The sequence below is a fragment of the Pleurodeles waltl genome, chromosome 1_1, assembly GCF_031143425.1.
Source record: "Pleurodeles waltl isolate 20211129_DDA chromosome 1_1, aPleWal1.hap1.20221129, whole genome shotgun sequence".
Lineage (NCBI taxonomy): Eukaryota > Metazoa > Chordata > Amphibia > Caudata > Salamandridae > Pleurodeles > Pleurodeles waltl.
Genome location: NC_090436.1, coordinates 131,788,956 through 131,807,646, shown reverse-complemented (window position 1 = coordinate 131,807,646; position 18,691 = coordinate 131,788,956). Strand labels below are relative to the sequence as shown.

At 45.0% G+C, this 18,691-nt stretch overlaps 1 protein-coding gene across 1 annotated transcript in view; it reads left to right on the top strand.

Moving 5' to 3' along the window:
* LOXHD1 (lipoxygenase homology PLAT domains 1) overlaps positions 1 to 18,691 on the top strand; it is a 929,469-nt gene that overhangs the window by 730,531 nt on the left and 180,247 nt on the right. The window contains exon 38 of the mRNA XM_069218871.1: positions 903 to 1,111. Coding sequence (XP_069074972.1) covers positions 903 to 1,111 — 209 coding nt within the window. The remainder of the gene's footprint in view (positions 1 to 902; positions 1,112 to 18,691) is intronic.

The window sequence follows — 18,691 nt, the reverse complement described above, 5'->3', positions numbered from 1 at the left end:
CTTGGCTGCTTTCAGAGCTTCTAAAATAGCAGTATCTATCAAAACAAGCAACTCCCAGTTCCTAAGCCAATCACGGACTCTGCCACTGTCCCGACTGACTGTCCACAGGTGGCCTGTACCATCTTCTGCAAATGCCAATTTTGAAGTGTACTAACTTAGCAGAATAGCTGTAGGGACGTTCCCTGTGCCTTACCCAGGAACTTGGTGCCGCTCAGTATTGAGGTTCTTAACTCCCTCAATACTTGTATGCCTTTCAATGAAGCTGGCTGTTTCAAAAAGCTTTGTATCGCTGTAGATCAGAGGTCTTCAAACTGGGGGGCGGGCCCCCCTTGGGGGGCCTCAAGTGATGCCAGGGGGGGCGCCAAACTCTGGCCAAAAGAAATATTATGCAGATAACATGCCTTTGTTTTAAGCAGAAGCATGTTATTGCAGTTTTAAAAAGGTAACAGTACTTAACTGCAATGTTTAAATAGGTTTATACCTATTTAAACATTACCATCTTTCTAAAATAATTGTGAAAAATTCTGAGGGGGGCCCAGTGATTTTTATTTTTCAACTGGGGGGGCGCGTCATTAAAAAGTTTGAAGACCACTGCTGTAGATCCATTTTAAATCCCCATGCTGGGTTACTTGTGTTCTGTCAGTGTGAAGGGCCCTGACATGGGCTTCCAGATTTGTGACAAACATAAATAACAGTATGACCTCCCTGCATCCTAATGTTTTCAAGCCAAAGATGCCTCACTTCTTTGTACCACTATGGAATGATGTATTCTCTGCTAATAATAAGCGTCTCTGCCTGGTGATTCACTGAACAACAAATAGGACTGAATAATTAAATGAGAAGGCTGTTAATTGTGCCATCTGTTTAATGTTGTGTACTATTGGATTCCTGTCTCTTTTCAGTGATTCCTTACCACGTCACCATCACCACTGGACTGGATCGAGATGGCGGAACTGAGAGTCGGGCCTACATCATCATCATGGGCCCTCAGAAAATACAGACAGCCAGGCTGTGGATGGATCTCCCTCCCGGAAAGAAGGGATTTGCGCCTGGCTCCGTGGAAAGATTCACTGTGGCTGGACTCGATGTAGGAGAGATTAAAAAAATGGAGGTAAACTTGATGGCAATGCCTGGGGCTGAACTAATAGCCAGTTCCAAGTCAACGTAAAAGTTTATTGTTGCCACAGTAGTGTAATTGTAATCGTATTTATATAGCGCTTACTACCCCTGACGAGGCGTCGAAGCGCTTTTCGATGAGTAGCACGCTACTCCGGAACCCAACAAGAATTAGCGATGGATTAGTATCGTTAAATAATGAGTACAGTTTTAGTATTATTATGAGTTAATTTGAGCCGCGGATATGAGAGTTTGTTAGTTAGACTGGAGTAATGGAGGGGTGGAGGAGGAAATAAATCCAGAGGTGTTAATTGGGAGTATATCCTTCATTTACTCAACCCAAAGGTTTGGGATGAGTAAAGGGGGGTGGAGGGGGAAGAGTATGTGGAAGGGTTAGGGAGAGCATAGTAGCAGGGTGAGATGAATGCAGGAGAATTTAGTAGGGTTGAGTGGGAGGTCACAGAGGTAGAGTGAGGTTTGGTGAGTTAGATGTGGAGGGAAGAGCTTAGGCAGAGATATTTAGGAGATGAAAGTGGTAGAAGGGATTTGGGATGAGTCAGAGTGAGAATGGAGGATAGTTTGATAGAGACATGACATAAGAGTGATGAGTAGATAAGTGTGATAAGATGAGAGCAGGAATTCATAGACATCTAGTATAACAACCCAAAAAAAAAAACAGGAGCCATGCAATGCTCCACGAACATGCCAAGCACAGAAACAACATATACACATACATATATATATATATATATATATGTATATATATATATATATACACACACATATGCACATACAATACATAATTAGAATCATGGGTAAAAAAATACTTAGTCAGACAGGTTTAAAGATTGTGTGTGTATTTTATTGTTATGACATAGTAGCAATACATATTTTCCAAAGAAACTATAAATAAATAGAAATATACATATAATCTGAAAAAAATATTTATCCACATAGGCATATGCAGTTCATAGTTGTTTGAAAAAGGTAGTTATGAAGGAAAGAGCCAACTCTTGAGTAGTTTTCTGAAGACAAGAAAGTTATCTGTGGCTCTTATAGTTGGGGGTAATGAATTCCATAGTTTGGCTGCTTGGACGGAGAAGGATGTACCATCTATAGTCTTTTTCTTGTATGGTGGTGTTCTAAGGCGGGGTGCCAGTCTTGAGCGGAGGGTTCTTTGTTGGATGTATTTGGTCATTTTCTTTCTGATAAAAAAGCGGTTCTGTTCCATGTATAGCTTTGTGGGTGATACAAAGCAGCTTGAAAGTGCATCTTCTGGCAACGGGTAACCAGTGTAGTGCTCTCAAGGCAGGGGAGATGTGGGCTTGCGGCTTTATATGCAGTAGTAGCCTGGCTGTGGAATTCTGGATACGTTGTAGTTTTTTCATAACAGATAGAAATGATCAATGGTAGAGGCTATTGGCATAATCCAGTTTGGATAGTACAAGTGAGATGGTAGCTTGCACCTTGTGTGGAAATCCGAGGTGGGGGAAGATGCGTCGTAAAGTCTTTAAGGTGATGAAGCTTGTGCGTGCTAATTTGTCTACTTGGGCATTCATAGTTAACTTGGAATCCATGGTGATTCCTAGGTTTTTAACTTCCTTGGATAATTGAGGAGGTGGTCCGAGATCGTCAGGCCAGACGCACAGAGGGTCATAACTTTTCCAGTCACCACATATGAGTATTTCTGTTTTGGAGGTATTTTAGTTTGAGATGGCTCCAGGTCATCCACTGATCAACGGCTCTGGGGCAACTGAAGATTTGTGAGTTTTCAATGTTTTTGGGGTCTTCTAATTTAAGTAGTATTTGTGTGTCATCTGCATAGTTGTAGCATGTGAGATGGAAATCATTGATCAGTTCTGGTAAAGATATCATGTAGATGTTGAAAAGCAAAGGTGAGATGATTGACCCTTGGGGGACCCCTGCTTTTGTGAGGTAGGGTTCGGACGAGAAGGGGGGCAAGTGGATGATATTTGCTCTTTTTTAAAGATAGGAAGTAATCCAGTCGAGAGCAATCCCTTGTATGCCGGCTTCATGGAGTCTTTGAGTTAGGGCGTCATGGTCAACCGTATCAAAGGCAGCCTGTATTCCTTCTGTTTCTTGTATATGAGACAATTATGTATTAAACTGTGTTGACATGCAGTTAGAAACAAACACATAAGGACCAGTGAGGGTCTAAAAGATTCGCAAGAACAGCAAGATAGCTAGTGCATGTAAGATTTGGGACACCAGGCACATGGCGAATGTGTTTGTCACTTTTCTCAAAATTGACCGCAAAGAAACCCTGCCAGTTTTCATGGTTAGTCTACCCTTAGTGATGCAGTACTGCCGTCTCTGCATCTTATTGCAGTTGTATTCATCCATCTAATTCATCAACACATTTGTCACATTCATCCATCCATCCAAGCAAGATTTAAAGGCAGTTGGTTACAAATTTGTAATGTAGTAATTCTACAGATTCTAGAATATTAAACCCTTCAAAAGACCTGCTTCATAAGCCACTGATCTCCTAACAGTCCATCACTTACAAGACAAGAGTCCATTTCCTGGATATTTCTCCATTTCACCCAATCCCGACCCGCCCGAGATACTGGTAGTAACCCTCTGACACGCAACAAGTATCTACCAGAAGTCATCAGGAATCTTAGAGAAGGAAGCCCACTCAGAAAATGTCCTCATCTCCAGTCCTCGTATATCTGACAAGCGTCCTGGCCACCATTTTCATATTCCTTGCAAGCTTCCTCCACTCAAATCCTCCCATGCCTTGCAAAGATTCTCAGTGCCAATCGCCCCTTGTCTGACAAACCTCCATAGATCCAGTCATCACATCTGCCACTCATCCTGAAACAATGAAGACTGCCCCCTCCCTCGCCTGTTATCAACACCTCCCGGACAAAACTAAAAGAAGCATAAATCACCCCTCTAATGTATAGATACAAAACACCTGAACACCTCGCATCAATATCAAACCGACTCGTTGTCAAAATACTAGAAATCCAGACTGCACGAAAAGTACTAAGCACCCCAAAAACAATAGAACAATTCAAGTAAGCGCTTAAAAGATGTAATTTTGGGTGTCGATGTTTCAGAAGACTGATTATTATCAACTAATTTCTCACTTTGAAAGCATTTGTAGGAAGCAGACACCCTGTTGTTACATGGCCTGGCACGATCAGCAGCAAGGAACTTCCGCTTCCAATAGAAGTCATTTTACCTATTGAACTCTGTTTTTGAGCGTACATACCTGCTTCACGACGATGTCTATGTAAAGTCTTTCATCACACTATGATGAGATCCGCGCTAAGTAAACATTTATGTAAATAAATAAGTCCCAGAAAAGAGAATAAACCCTTCGGATGCACCCTGGTTTCTATTTCTTACATTTCTTCTGAATGTTATGTGCCCACAGCAAACAGTATGGATAATCCCACGGCAAGGACAGTCGGATTCGCCCCACAGCGGCTTCCATGACACGAGCCAGCAGTTCTATACAGCTGTTTCAATCCCCCCTCTTCATGTGTCTGTCACTACCTGGTGGTCTTCTCTTCTTTAGAATGCAGATTCGATCAGAACAAGGGGCCAGATGTTCAAAATCTGCAAAACCTGTGTTGGAGAATATGGCAGGCTCAGTGTACGCAAAATGTAAAACTCTAAAGTACGAAGTCTTCGAATTACTTTTTCAAGTGTCAGTATTTTCATTGCAAGTGATTTTAAATATCAAGCGAAACTAGTGAGGCAGAGGGGCGCTCCGTACCGCTTGCAGTTCATAAACAGACGTATCGGTACGTCCATACGCCTACTGCAGTCGCGCGGCACTGAGAGGCTTCTGACAGTCCAAGGCCGTCCGTACCTGTCCGTGGATGGATGCAGTGTGGCACATCCGGCGACATCTTGGTAAACAGACTGCAGCCTGGTGGGCCCTGCCCGCTGCCCATGACCCTTTCGCAATTTACCACTGAGGCATAGTGATTGCAACTTTTGCACATTGTGAAATATGTCTGCTGTACATTACTCGTCTCCATGTCTGCATTGCAGTCATACCCGAGGGGCAGATCCAAGTTCCACCTCATGAATATTAACGAGGCGGAATGTATTCTGGTGATTGCAAGCAGCCTCTTTGTGCTTCTCTGGATTGGTATTTCGAGTACAGAGTAAATACCTGGCTGGGTCACTGTCCAGTATAAACACAACACTACACCCCACCTCTGCCACATGATGTGTCTGGACTGTGGGTCTGGTGACTTGGACCTTGACCTTAGAGTTTACTGCGCGACTCAGTTGCCAGAACTTTTAACAAACCACACTCTGAAGTCTTCCTAGGCGGCTGCTCAAGTTTGCTACTTCTATCACAGTATAGGCACTTCGATGTCATCTTGTTGTTCAGAACTCGAGAACTAGGCTCCACCCAAATACTCTGCTCACTGTTCTTAACACATTAATTCTGTTCTTCTGATCCTAACCATGAGTTATTGGCCCTTCACAAGGCGCCACTCTACCAAGAGTGTTTTTTTTCTAAGGAAGGTGACATTGACAAGACACGTGTGTAGGAGAGAGCACATAGATCTACCCATTATATGAAAGGTTTCAAAGCACCTAAACCCAATTGTTGGTAGATGCCCGATTACCTAAATTTATATTCATTACTCAGAGTCCTAGTCTGCCTCGTCACAGTCTAGATCCTTACCGTCCCTGCCCAGTTGGTTTGACCATAGGACTTTAGACATGCTTTGTAATTTAGGTAGTATGGCAGAATCCCTGATTATGATTCATAGCTAGGAGGTTGAGCCTAATTTAGAAACTGTGTATTTGTTTTTAGGTAACAATATGTAACAAGGTCAACCTCACAATGTAAGGGCAGGGATGAGCAAGACAGATGAGTGCGAAATGATGGGCAGCTAAAAGTTTGCCAAAGAGTCGCTGGCTTTGATATCCTAGTCAATTGCAGGACTCAAACCTGTAAGGGGTAACAAATAAAAACCACCAATGCATGCTGTTCAAAGGATAAACAGCTGAAAGTCTGGACGCACAAAATCAAACGTTATCACTAATACAACCAAAAACAAGATAAAAACAGCTTTCACTCCCTAGTCATGTTTAGTGTTCAGACTCTGCAACAAAGCCTTATTCCTGGAGCAAATAAATTCTATAGTGGCAGATAAATGTCCATAGCGGAGTGTAAATGAACCATGCTCAGGGGCTGAAGAGATTTCTAACTATATGATAGAAATTGTTTCATCCATACAAAGTCACTTTGCTCATAGTCGTTCTTCCAGAGAGGAATTTATTAAAGCTGGACTGGTGGTCATGAAGCCGGGGCACATTTAGATGTGCCAAGCCGATGTTAGCAGCAAAGTACTACTGCTGAGAAGAAATTCTAGAGGGTGAGAGCAGGGGCTTTTAGTGGCTGAAGTACCTTGCTCCACCCCTAGGTAGACACCATAGTTGCTCCAAGTTGGTCCTTTTATGAGTTGCTTTTCAGATTTTATTTCGTGTTGGCCTATCTTTCACTGTGAGTACATGTAGGAAAGTACCCTCCTTTTGGCTTGTTACCCCCAATTTCTGCCTATCAGTGTGTTTGACTGTCTCAGTGGGATCCTGCTAACCAGGACCCCAGTGCTTATTCTCTCTCTTCTCTAAATTTTGTCACTGTATACTGGTAACCCAGTATTTCCCCTAAATTTGGCATACTGGTCACCACTTATAAGTCCCTAGTATATGGTACTTAGGCACCCAGGGCATTGGGGCTCCAGGGGATCCCTATGGTCTGCAGCATATCTTGTGCCACCCATAGGGAGCTCATGCAAAGGCTTCTACAGGGCTGCCATTGCAGCCTGTGTCAAATGGTGCATGCACCATGTCACTTATAAGTCACCTATGTGTCAGGCCTTCCAACCTAGAAGGCTAGATGCAGAGTACCTGTGTGTGTGTGTGTGTGAGGGCACCCCTGCACTAGCACAGGTGCCCCCAAGTCGTCTAAGACCATTTCCCCAGACTTCATGAGTGCGGAGACGCCATTCTACGCGTACACTGGACATAGGTCACTACCTAGGTACTGTATCTCCGATTATGGCCATGTTTGCAAGCATTGGTTGTATGATTCCATGAACTTCAGGGGCTCCTTAGAAGACCCCCAGTACTGCCATTACAGAATTCTGAAGTTTTCCAGGCAGCCCCAGCTGCTGCCACCCCACAGACAGGTTTCTGCCCTCCTGTTGCTTGAGCAGCTCAAGCCCAGGAAGGCAGAACAAAGGATTTCCTTTGGGAGAGGGATGTTACCCTCTCTCCCCTTGAAAATAGGTGTTACAGGCATGGTAGGGGTTGCCTCCCAGAGCCTCTGGAAATGCTTTGAATGGCACAGATGGTGCCCTCCTTGCAAAATCCAGACTACATCAGTTCAGAGACCCCCAGTCCCTGCTCTGGCGCGAAACTGGACAAAGGAAAGGGGAGTGACCACTCCCCTGTCCATCACCACCCCAGAGGTGGTGCTCAAAGCTTCTTCATTGTGTCCCTGGGTTTTGCCATCTTGGATTCCAAGTTGGGAGAGCACTTTGGGAGCATCTGAGTGGCCAGTGCCAGCAGGTGACATCAGAGCCCTCTCCTGATCGGTGCTTACCTGTGTAGCTGACCAATCCCCCTTTCAGGGCTATTTAGGGTCTCCCCTCTGGGTGTTCCCTCAGATTCCGTTTGCAAGACTCCAGCAGCAATCCTCTGCATCCTTTACTTCACTTTCTACCGACGAAACTGCATCTGCACCTTCTAGGAACTCTACAAACTGCAACAAAGAAGCAAAGATTACTTCTGCAACATTGTATCTTCAGCTCCTGATAGCAACTGCAACTGTTTCCAGGTCGTGCATCCTCCGAGGAATGCCTGTCTTCAGCCTGCACCAGAAGAATGATGGAATCTCACTTGGAGTGGAGTCACTTCCCTGATTCAGCAGGCACCCCTCTGCAGCGACCGGTGGCTTGGGTCCCTCTCCTGAAGAAGTGCGTGGATCCAGCAACACGGGTAGTGGACTGAAGTGGTCCTGATGGTCCTGAATTCCAACTGTCCAACTTTGGTGGAGGTAAAAGCTTACCTCCCCATGCAAGAGAGTACCCAGTGCACTGCGTGTTTTGCAGTTGCCAAGGTTTGTTGGCATCCTTCCACGAATCCATTGTTGGTGTCTTGCAGTCTGTCCTGGTTCTTGCAAAATCTTCTATCACGTGTTCTTGTGTGTTCTAGGAAACTTACTGTGAGTTACTCCTGCTTTCCTGGGCTCTGGGGTGGGTTCTATTACTTACCTTTGGTGTTTTCTAATACTCCCAGCGCCCCTCTACACACTACACTTGCTTAGGTGGGAAACCGACTTTCGCAGTCCACTTTCTTAGTATATGGTTTGTGTTCCTCCTAGGCCCATTTCTAACTATTGTGATTTTCACTATTTGCACTGTTTTGTAACTGTTTTTACAGCTATATCTGCATTCTGGTGTATATACTGTGTATATTACTTACCTCCTGAGGGAGTATAGTCTCTAAGGTATTTTTAGCATTTGTGTCACCAAAATAAAGTACCTTTATTTTTGTAAGGCTAAGTATTTTCTTTCATGTGTGTGACTACTGTGTAAGTAACTAGGAGACATGAATGAGCTTTGCATGTCTCCTAGTTAGGCCTTGGCTGCTCATCCACACTACCCCTAGAGAGCCTGGCTTCTAGACATTGACTACATTTCAATAATGAGGGATAACTGGACCTGGTATAATGTGTAAGTACCTTAGGTACCCACTACAAACCCAGCCAGCCTCCTACAGTGCAATCACTAGTTTCCATTGAGACTCTTCATCCTCCAATTGATCTGGGGCTAGTGATGACGATGCTTTAGCTGAGGGACAATACTTTGACACTGCAGCGGATCGGAGCAAGATGCAAGATTTGTGATTCAGCATACTGGTTGTTTTCGACTTGTTTTTTTCGTGAAAGCTGGAAATTGGAAAGCCTTGGATTGTTCTGGTTCCATTGATTTGCATTACTATATCACCCTGTTCTTGGCTGTGGTCCCTGATTTAGTCTTGGTCATCACACCATTTCTCATTAAATTTGGAACTTCACATTATTATATCTATATGTGTTGTTTGTATTGTGTTGAGTTTTTACATGTTATTTTGTGTTTACGTCCCAGGCATAATGATGCCACTAATGCGGTGCACCAACTGCTAGGTTTACTCTGCTAAAGGTTTGTGGTAGGCTGTCCTTCCGGTTCCCATTTTGAGTCAAAGCTCATGAGTGGAGGGCACCAAAGGAGCCCGGTGTTGGTGAGGTTTAGTGCCTCATTAAAGGGGGTCCTAAATATGCCCAAGCAAAGCATAATGGACTACTAGAAGAGGGCACCATTACTTTACCATTAACGTAGGCGGGGAAACTGGACAGTGTCCTTTTGCGAGAGTCCATGGTGAACCAAAAAACAAGAATTTATCCTTCTACATAATTTCAGAAATTCTTGTTATATGAACCCTTGGATTTGTAGAGCATTACAGACCACATGCCTAACTATAAAATGCTGATTTAAAATCAGGAAATTAAAAATGAATGCTGCGTGGATGACCTTTGCAACACTCTGTCTGTTTAACTTAGTGTTCTGATCAAGAATATGCCCTCAGCACCAAACATGGTGACTCTTTAACCATGTTACGGATTTTCATAACATACTGCTTGCCCTCTAGTGCCCCCCTGCGATACCAATAAAACAACATAATTCCTGATGAACAAGTTTCCTATGTTTGATAACACCTTATCTGGTAGGGACTCTATCTATCTGGATTCCTTACCTTAGAATTATACCCAAGTGTTTGACTGGATCTGAATTTATTTTGTGAGCAGTACCCCTGTGCGCCGGTAGGTGGTATTTATGGGATCCGCGTGGCGTCGTCCATGCTGGAAGTGACGTGTGCGGTGCCTATATAGGTGCCACCTTAGCGTATTGACGTCAGTTTCTTTTCACGACTTTCCACATCAGGAGCGCAGATCCACAAAGAACACTGACTACAAGTGTGGAAAACTAGGGCCCTGAAAGGGAAGCAGCCCTGTCCTTAGAAATCCGTTCGCAGAGCGGAGAAGATGGGTAGGCCGGTAAGGAATCTGCTGCTAGATAGTCTCTATCAGATAAGGCATTACTGAAGGTAAGTAACTTATTTATCTTATAGAGACTTCTAGTCACTGAATCCTTACCTTATAATAGATAAGGAATAGTTTCTTACCTGTAACTCCAGTTCTCTCGTAGGGGTATTTCCATGATAGTCATAAGCACTGAATACTTCCGCACATCTGCGGGGACCCCGTAGCACTGTTCTGAAGTGTGTTCTTAAGTGTAGATGTTCGCCTTTCTTGAGGAAGGCCTGCAAAGTCACTTAAGAATGTCAATGTGCAGCCTAGAGGAAAGGCTACAAAGGCCAAATTGTTCATTCTTTTGGTTGAAAAAAGGATACTGTAGTATAGATATACATTTAAAAACATGTTTATTCTAAAGATGAAGTAGAAAACATCTCTCATAAACCTTTTTACAACTTTAAAATAAGGATGAAACAATGCAGGGCAGTGTAGCCCATAGGCTGCCATTATACAGAATGTAAATAGAGCTGTGCCTTTAAGAAGAGAAAGTCTTCCTGTATCCCATCATGCATAGCAAAAGGCAGTTGCCTCAGTTCTTTTTGTAGGCTTGTAATGTGACGTGAAGAAGTCTGAATATATCTTTCATTATTAATATTATTATTATAGTTATTATCATGTCAACTCCACCGGGGAGGAGGGAGGGTTGCTTATGACTATCATGGAAATACCCCTACGAGAGAACTGGAGTTATAGGTAAGAAACTATTCCTTCTCTCGTAGGGGATTTCCATGTATAGTCATAAGCACTGAATAGATTTGCAAGCCCATCCCAATAACAGCAGTGGAGTAGACAGAACAATAAAGAAATAATAAATCACGCAAAGAGATTCTTAAGAGAGGCCTGTCCAACTTGAGCATCTGTCCTAGCATCCGAATCAAGACAGTAATGCTTAGTAAAGGTGTGGACAGATCTCCATGTAGCCGCTTTGCAGATTTCTGCTAACAGAATGTTTCTCATCAAAGCAGCAGTTGCTGCTTTGCCCCTAGTGGAATGGGCCTTAGGCCTGCCATCGAGGGATTTATTTGCTAACTGATAACAGAATAAGATACATGAGACAATCCACCTGGATAAGGATTGTTTAGAGGTGGCCAGACCTGTTCGAACTGGGCCATAGTTAATTAACAGCTGTTGTGACTTGCGCAATGATTTTGTTCTATCTAAGTAAAATTTTAAAACTCTCTTTACATCGAGAGAATGTAGTGTTCTCTCAGCAGGAGTAGATGGATTTTGGAAGAAAGTCGGTAAGGAGATGGTCTGGTTTACATGAAAGTCTGAAATGACTTTCGGTAAAAATTTAGGATGTGTTCTCATTACCACTTTTGAGGAATGAAAAACCATATAAGGTTCTTGAGCGCAAAGGGCCTGGATTTCACTAACCCTACGAGCTGAAGTGGTTGCTACAAGAAAGGCAGTTTTCAAGGTAAGATGTTGGAGGGATGCCTTGTGTATGGGTTCAAAGGGGTGTAGCATCAGACGCGAAAGGACTATATTAAGCTCCCATGGAGGAGATGGACGTCTAGTAGGAGGAAAAACCTTTTTTAAACCTTCTAGGAAATCTTTTATGACTGGAATTTTAAAGAAAGAGGTTTGGGAAGGACTTTTTCTATATGCTGTTTGAGCTGCAAGGTGTACTCTGATTGATGACAACTGTAAGCCAGACTTCACCAGGTGTAATAAATATGGAAGAATAGCTTCTTCTCCGCATGTCGTTGGGTCAAAGTTCTTGTCCGAACACCATATGCAGAACCTTTTGCATTTGAAGGCATAAGCTGTTCTTGTGGAAGGGCGTTTTGCCTCCCTTAGAATCTCCATGCAGTCGTGAGGAAGATTAAGGTGACCATACTGCACTAGCTCAGGAGCCATGCTGCCAAATTCAAAGACGAGAGGTTGGGATGTCTCATCTGGCCTCGAAACTTCGTGAGAAGGTCGGGCGGCATGGTAATCTGATATGTCGACGGAGTGATCGGTGAAGAAGGTCCGGAAACCACCACTGGCGTGGCCACTCCGGGCGATGAGAATCATCTTGGTGTTGGAGTGGGACAGCTTAGGGAGGACTGTCGGTATCAGGGGAAGCGGTGGAAAAGCGTAAAGAAATTTTCCTGACCAGTTTATCCACAGGGCATTCCCCAATGTTCCTGGATGGTAGTACCTGGAGGCGAAGTCTTGGCATTTTTTGTTTTCTGGGTTTGCGAATAGTTTTATAGAATGGGTACCCCACATGGAGAAGATGGAGTGGACGACGTCGTCGTGCAGAACCCACTTGTGGTTTTCGTCCATTGCTCGGCTGAGGGCATCCGCTTGGACATTCTGTATGCCCGGAAGGTGAGTTGCTACTATTGTTAAGTTCCTGGCTAGAAGCCAGTGCCAAATTGTTTGGGCCTTCGTAGACAGAGTCCTGGATCTGGTGCCCCCTTGTTTGTTCAAGTAATACATGGTGGCCATGTTGTCTGTTTGGAGAAGCAGAGTTTTTGTAGTCAATGCGGGGAGGAAGGCCTTGAGTGCAAGATGGACTGCACGTAACTCTAGGAGATTGATGTGATATAGTCTTTCTCTCTGCGACCAAGAGCCTTGAAGCTGAAGGTGATCCATATGCGCTCCCCATCCGAGCAGCGATGCATCCGTGACTATGGTCTGAGTGGGAGGCTGTTGGTGGAATGGCATCCCTTTCAGGAGATTGCTCGGAGAACACCACCACTTGAGGAATTGAATGGCATGGGGAGAAAGAAGGATGCTGTTCTCCCAATCGTCTACTAGTTGATTCCATTAGTTTTCTAGGCACTCCTGTAAAGGTCTCATATGGAGGCGAGCGTTGGGAGTGAGATAGATGCAAGACGCCATGGACCCCAGGAGAGAGGATATCGCTCTTGCAGTGGTCTGAGGGATTTTCTCGAGCAGCTGGCACTTCTGGAGGATTGATAAACGTTGTTCCTCCGAAGGTGTCGATGATGGCGCCTAAGTAGTGCAACCTCTGTACAGGTGATGTCGTGGACTTGGAGAGATTGACCTGAAGGCCCAGTGTCTGGAGTAGTTGGTAGGTCCTATTGAAATGCTGTTGGACCTCTTGGTATGTGGATGCTTTTATCAGCCAATTGTCTAGATAGGGATAGACGAAGATCCAATGTTTCCTTAAATGGGCTGCCACTACCGCCATGCATTTGGAAAACGTCCTCAGTGCTGACTTGAGGCTGAAGGGTAGCACTGTATATTGGTAATGGCTTTTTCCGACGAGAAATCTTAAGAACTTCCGATGTTTTTTGACCACGGGAATGTGGAAGTAAGAGTCGCGGAGAGCTATTGAACAGAGCCAATCGCCTTGATGAATTTGGGGATAGATTTGGTGTAAGGATAGCATTCTGAATTTTTCTTTGCGAATCCATTTGTTGGCTATTCTTAGATCGAGAATGGGTCGGAACTCGTGCTTGTCTTTTTTTGGTACCAGGAAGTACCTCGAGTAGATTCCCTTTCCTTGCTGGTTCATAGGAACAGGTTCTATCGCCTTCTTTTGTAATAGGGTTCTGACCTCTACTTTGAGAGCGTCGAGGTGGTATTTCACCGGTTTTGGTGGAACAGAAGGCGGAGGGTTTATGAACCTGAGACAATAGCCATTCAGTACAATATTCAAAACCCAGGCGTCTGATGTTATGCGTTGCCACTCTTCCAGATGATGCGAAATACTTCCCCCTACCGGAGTGGGTAACGGAAGAGGGGGAAGTAAGCATTCTGGGTTTAGTCGCTGATGTTTGACGACCTGTTTGGGCGGTTTGTGGTGTGGAGCGACCCCTTGTTTGTTTTCGCTGGGTCGAAAAAGGTCTCTGGTGTTGCTGGTGCTGGGATCTCAGAGGCACCCACTGCGGTGTTTGAAGCCTTTGAGCGAAAAATCTACGGTGGTAGGGACGGAATGTTTTCCGTTGTTCTCTTGGCTTCTCGATGCCCACTGCCTTAAGAGTGTCTAATTCCGTCTTCATCCTAGACATCTCATCGTCAGCATGAGACCCAAACAAAGTGGAACCTGAAAAAGGAAGGTTCTGTATCCTCTGTTGTGCTCCTGGCTTGAGTGAAGTAAGGCGTAGCCAGGAATGTCTTCTTAAGGATATGCCATGACAATAACTATGAGCAGATAACATGGAGGAGTCTGCAGCCCCGCTAATCACCTGGTTGGAGACCATGGCGCCTTCATTTACAATTTCCAAGAAATCCTCCTTTTTGTCTTTGGGAAGGTAATTGGCAGATTGTAGCATAGAATCCCAAAGGGCGTAATCATACCTGCCCAAAAGGGCAGTGGCACTAGCCGCTTTCATGGTGATGGCTGATGTTGAGCAAACTTTGCGGCCTGCGGCATCAATCTTTCTACTCTCCTTGTCTGGTGGAGAAGAGGACGACAGAGATGTTGAATGTAACTTTTTAGCAGCCACGATTACCACCGAATCGGGCACTGGATCCGCTCTCAGAAATAAAGGGTCCTGCTCCGGAGGACGGTATTTCTTTATGAGTCTGGAAGGAGCAGTCTTGGTTGTGGACGGTGTAAGGAAAATGTCAATTGCCGGTTCAAGTAACCCTGGGACCAGCGGTAGTAATGGTCTAGCCGAAGATCGCTGGTGTAATGTCTCAAATATGACAGAAGTTGTTGGAGTGGGCACTGCCAGAGGGATGTTCAGCTTGGTAGCACCGCAAATTAATACCTCCTGAAAAGTATTCACATCATCTATGGGTGAAACTCTCGGAGACGGGGAGTCCGATAACGTCGGAGAGTAATCTCTTGTGGATGAAGAGGAGTGCCTATGGTGGGAACGAGGAGACCTGTGATTCGAGTCATGCCGATGACGGTGTCTAGACGCAGAGGAACATCTCGAAGAATGATATGATTGTCTCGTGGATTCTGTAGGAGTCACTGGGGCGGCCTCAGAAAGAGGTACCGGCGGAGGAGCTGTAGGTGCCAGAGGTGTCGGTGGTAAAGGAGATGGCTGAGGAGAAGGTGACAAGAGAATCAGAAGCCGAGGATTCCAAGGTGGTATAGACTCTCCTTGGTCTCTTTGAATGCCTTCTCGACGCCGACAAGCTTCTCGACGTCGAAGTACGACGCCGACGTGCACCTCTCGATGTTGACTCCTCTTGCCGTTGAGAACCCCTCGACGGCGATCTGCCTCGACGTCGGTCGGATGACGTCAATCGTCTCTGACGGCGAGTACTGTCTCTCGACGTCGATCTTCCCCTTCGCATCGACGGTGACCTCGATAGGGAACTTCTCGACGGCAAATGTCTGCGCCGTCTAGTCGATGATAACGCTCTCGACGGCGAGCGATGCCTCTTCCTCGGCAGCGAGCTGGTTCTCGAGGGCGAGCACGTCAGTGCTGTTCCTTGTCTCGACATCGATGCTCTCGACGTCGTCGGGGACCTGTGACGTTTTTGAGCAGACCTGGAAGCTGCTCCAGAAGACAAAGTGAGAGCCCTGGTAGAAGACTGACCTTCTCCTCGCTCTGTGGTGGATTGTCCCCTCCGTCTACTGTCCTCCTTGGCTTGAAGACTAATTTTCTCCCTGTCACGAAGGGTGCGCCTGGGCAAGGTTTTACAAATGTCACAGGCATCAGGTTTATGAGATGACGGCAGGCAAGTAATACAGATTTGATGTGGGTCTGTTTTGGCCTTCTTCCTGCCACAGCTAGGGCACTTATCAAAAAGTGAAGGCATGTTGGTGGAAAAAAAGCCTTAAATTTCTGTCAGAATTTGACAAAAAAGGTCAGAAAACATTCACTCTGGTTGAAAAACGTCGAGTGAAAATGAAATCCAAAGGATTTTTGTTGAATTTTAGTCAAATAACCTATAAATAGTTGGAGCTCAATGCTTTAGGGTCCTGTCAGAAGGAGACGGAAAAAATAACTGAGGCAACTGCCTTTTGCTATGCATGATGGGATATAGGAAGACTTTCTCTTCTTAAAGGCACAGCTCTATTTACATTCTGTATAATGGCAGCCTATGGGCTACACTGCCCTGCATTGTTTCATCCTTATTTTAAAGTTGTAAAAAGGTTTGTGAAAGATGTTTTCTACTTCATCTCTAGAATAAACATTTATATCTATAATACAGTATCCTTTTTTCAACCAAAAGAATGAACAATTTGGCCTTTGTAGCCTTTCCTCTAGGCTGCACATTGACATTCTTAAGTGACTTTGCAGGCCTTCCTCAAGAAAGGCGAACATCTACACTTAAGAACACACTTCAGAACAGTGCTCCGGGGTCCCCGCAGACGTGCGGAACTATTCAGTGCTTATGACTATCATGGAAATACCCCTACGAGAGAACTGGAGTTACAGGTAAGAAACTATTCCTTATCTATTATAAGGTAAGGATTCAGTGACTAGAAGTCTCTATAAGATAAACAAGTTACTTACCTTCAGTAATGCCTTATCTGATAGAGACTATCTAGCAGCAGATTCCTTACCGGCCTACCCATCTTCTCCGCTCTGCGAACGGATTTCTAAGGACAGGGCTGCTTCCCTTTCAGGGCCCTAGTTTTCCACACTTGTAGTCAGTGTTCTTTGTGGATCTGCGCTCCTGATGTGGAAAGTCGTGAAAAGAAACTGACGTCAATACGCTAAGGTGGCATCTATATAGGCACCGCACACGTCACTTCCAGCATGGACGACGCCACGCGGAGCCCATAAATACCACCTACCGGCGCACAGGGGTACTGCTCACGAAATAAATTCAGATCCAGTCAAACGCCTGGGGATAATTCTAAGGTAAGGAATCCAGCTAGATAGAGTCCCTACCAGATAAGGTGTTATCGAACAATTTGGCCTTTGTAGCCTTTCCTCCAGGCTGCACATTGACATTCTTAAGTGATTTTGCAGTCCTTCCTCAAGAAAGGAAAACATCTACACTTAAGAACACACTTCAGAACAGTGCTCCGGGGTCCCCGCAGGCGTGCGGAACTATTCAGCTCTTTTGACTATACATGGAAATCCCCTACGAGAGAACCAAGCAATACCATCCCCAGAGGTAGGTCTGCAGACCAATTTCTTACGAGGAAGCCCTGCAGGACTGAACTGGAAAAATACCCATCTCGACAGACCTGAATGTGTAGCAGATCATGGTACAGAGCACGCTCCATCAGGAGCTAGTCTGTTCTGCACGGCCCATCCTTTCTTTTCTCTGACATACCCCAGGAAGAGTTGGTTGTTCATCCGGAACTCTCATGTGCGATCAAGGTAGAACAACTACACTCTTTTTGGGTCCAGTTGATGGATTCGCTCCACCTCCTTGGAGGGATGTGGCGCAGCGTAAAAGGTAGGCAGGGTGATGGATTGGCCTACATGAAAGGGAGTAACCGCTTTAGGGAGAAAGGAAGTTCTCATACAATGCACCAGTTTGTCTGGGTACATTTATAAGATAAGGAGGCTTGGATGAAAAAGCTTGAAGTTCGCTGCTGGAAATGGCCCTCTCTGCAGGGTTATCCCCAAATGTTTTGCAGTGGTTTGTACCCTGTCCAAGTAGGGACCTAGGGTAAGGAAGCCACGCAGCTAAGATAACCCCTGCTCACCCCCTTGGTAGCTTGGCACAAGCAGTCAGGCTTATCTCAGGCAATGTGTAAATTATTTGTACACATACACACACCCCTAAGATAGGCCCTAAGTAGCCCATCAGGCAGGGTGCTGTGTAATTAGAACGTAGGACATGTACTTTTTAGTTTTACATGTCCTAGTAGTGAAAAACTCCCAAATTTGTTTTCTCACTATTGAGAGGCCTACCCCTCCTATAGACTAGCATTGGGAATTCCATATTAAAATTAATACATTGTAATTCCTAAACCAGAGGTGGTAGATATATCATGTTTGGTACCCATGAACTTGTAATGATAAACCCTCTTTAATAGTAAAGTAGGAGTTATCATCACAAGTTGGAAAATGCCACGTTTTAAAAATTGTTATTTTCCTGCCCTTAACCCTCTGTGTCTGTAATGTGCCTTAGGTCACATGACTGGGTGTAACTGACAGTTGGGACTTCGTGAATTCACCTCAGTCTGCCACACAATAGGGGAATTAGCAGAGCCTGAATGGGCCATTAACTGACTTGATGGGGGGCGGAGCTAAGCACAGCCCTACTTGCAACTGAATAGGATGGGCTCTGCACCACATAATAGGCTTAACGACCCTGTATTGTCATTGCAGCCAGCTTGGAGCCAGGGCTACGGAGGCAGAAAATTCCTGGAACTTCAGCGAACCCTTCAGGAAACCTCTCCCAACTTCTAGGAGCAGGGCACCAGGATATAACAAGCATTGGTAATGAGTCTCGCGTTTGCTCGAGTTAGAGCTATCAGGGCTGTAAATTCCTAACTTGATTTTTCTTGCCACATAAATTGGAAATGAAAAGTAAAACAGTTGACATAAGCAAACCGATTCAATGTGCCATGACTGCCATGAGCGCGAAGGAGAG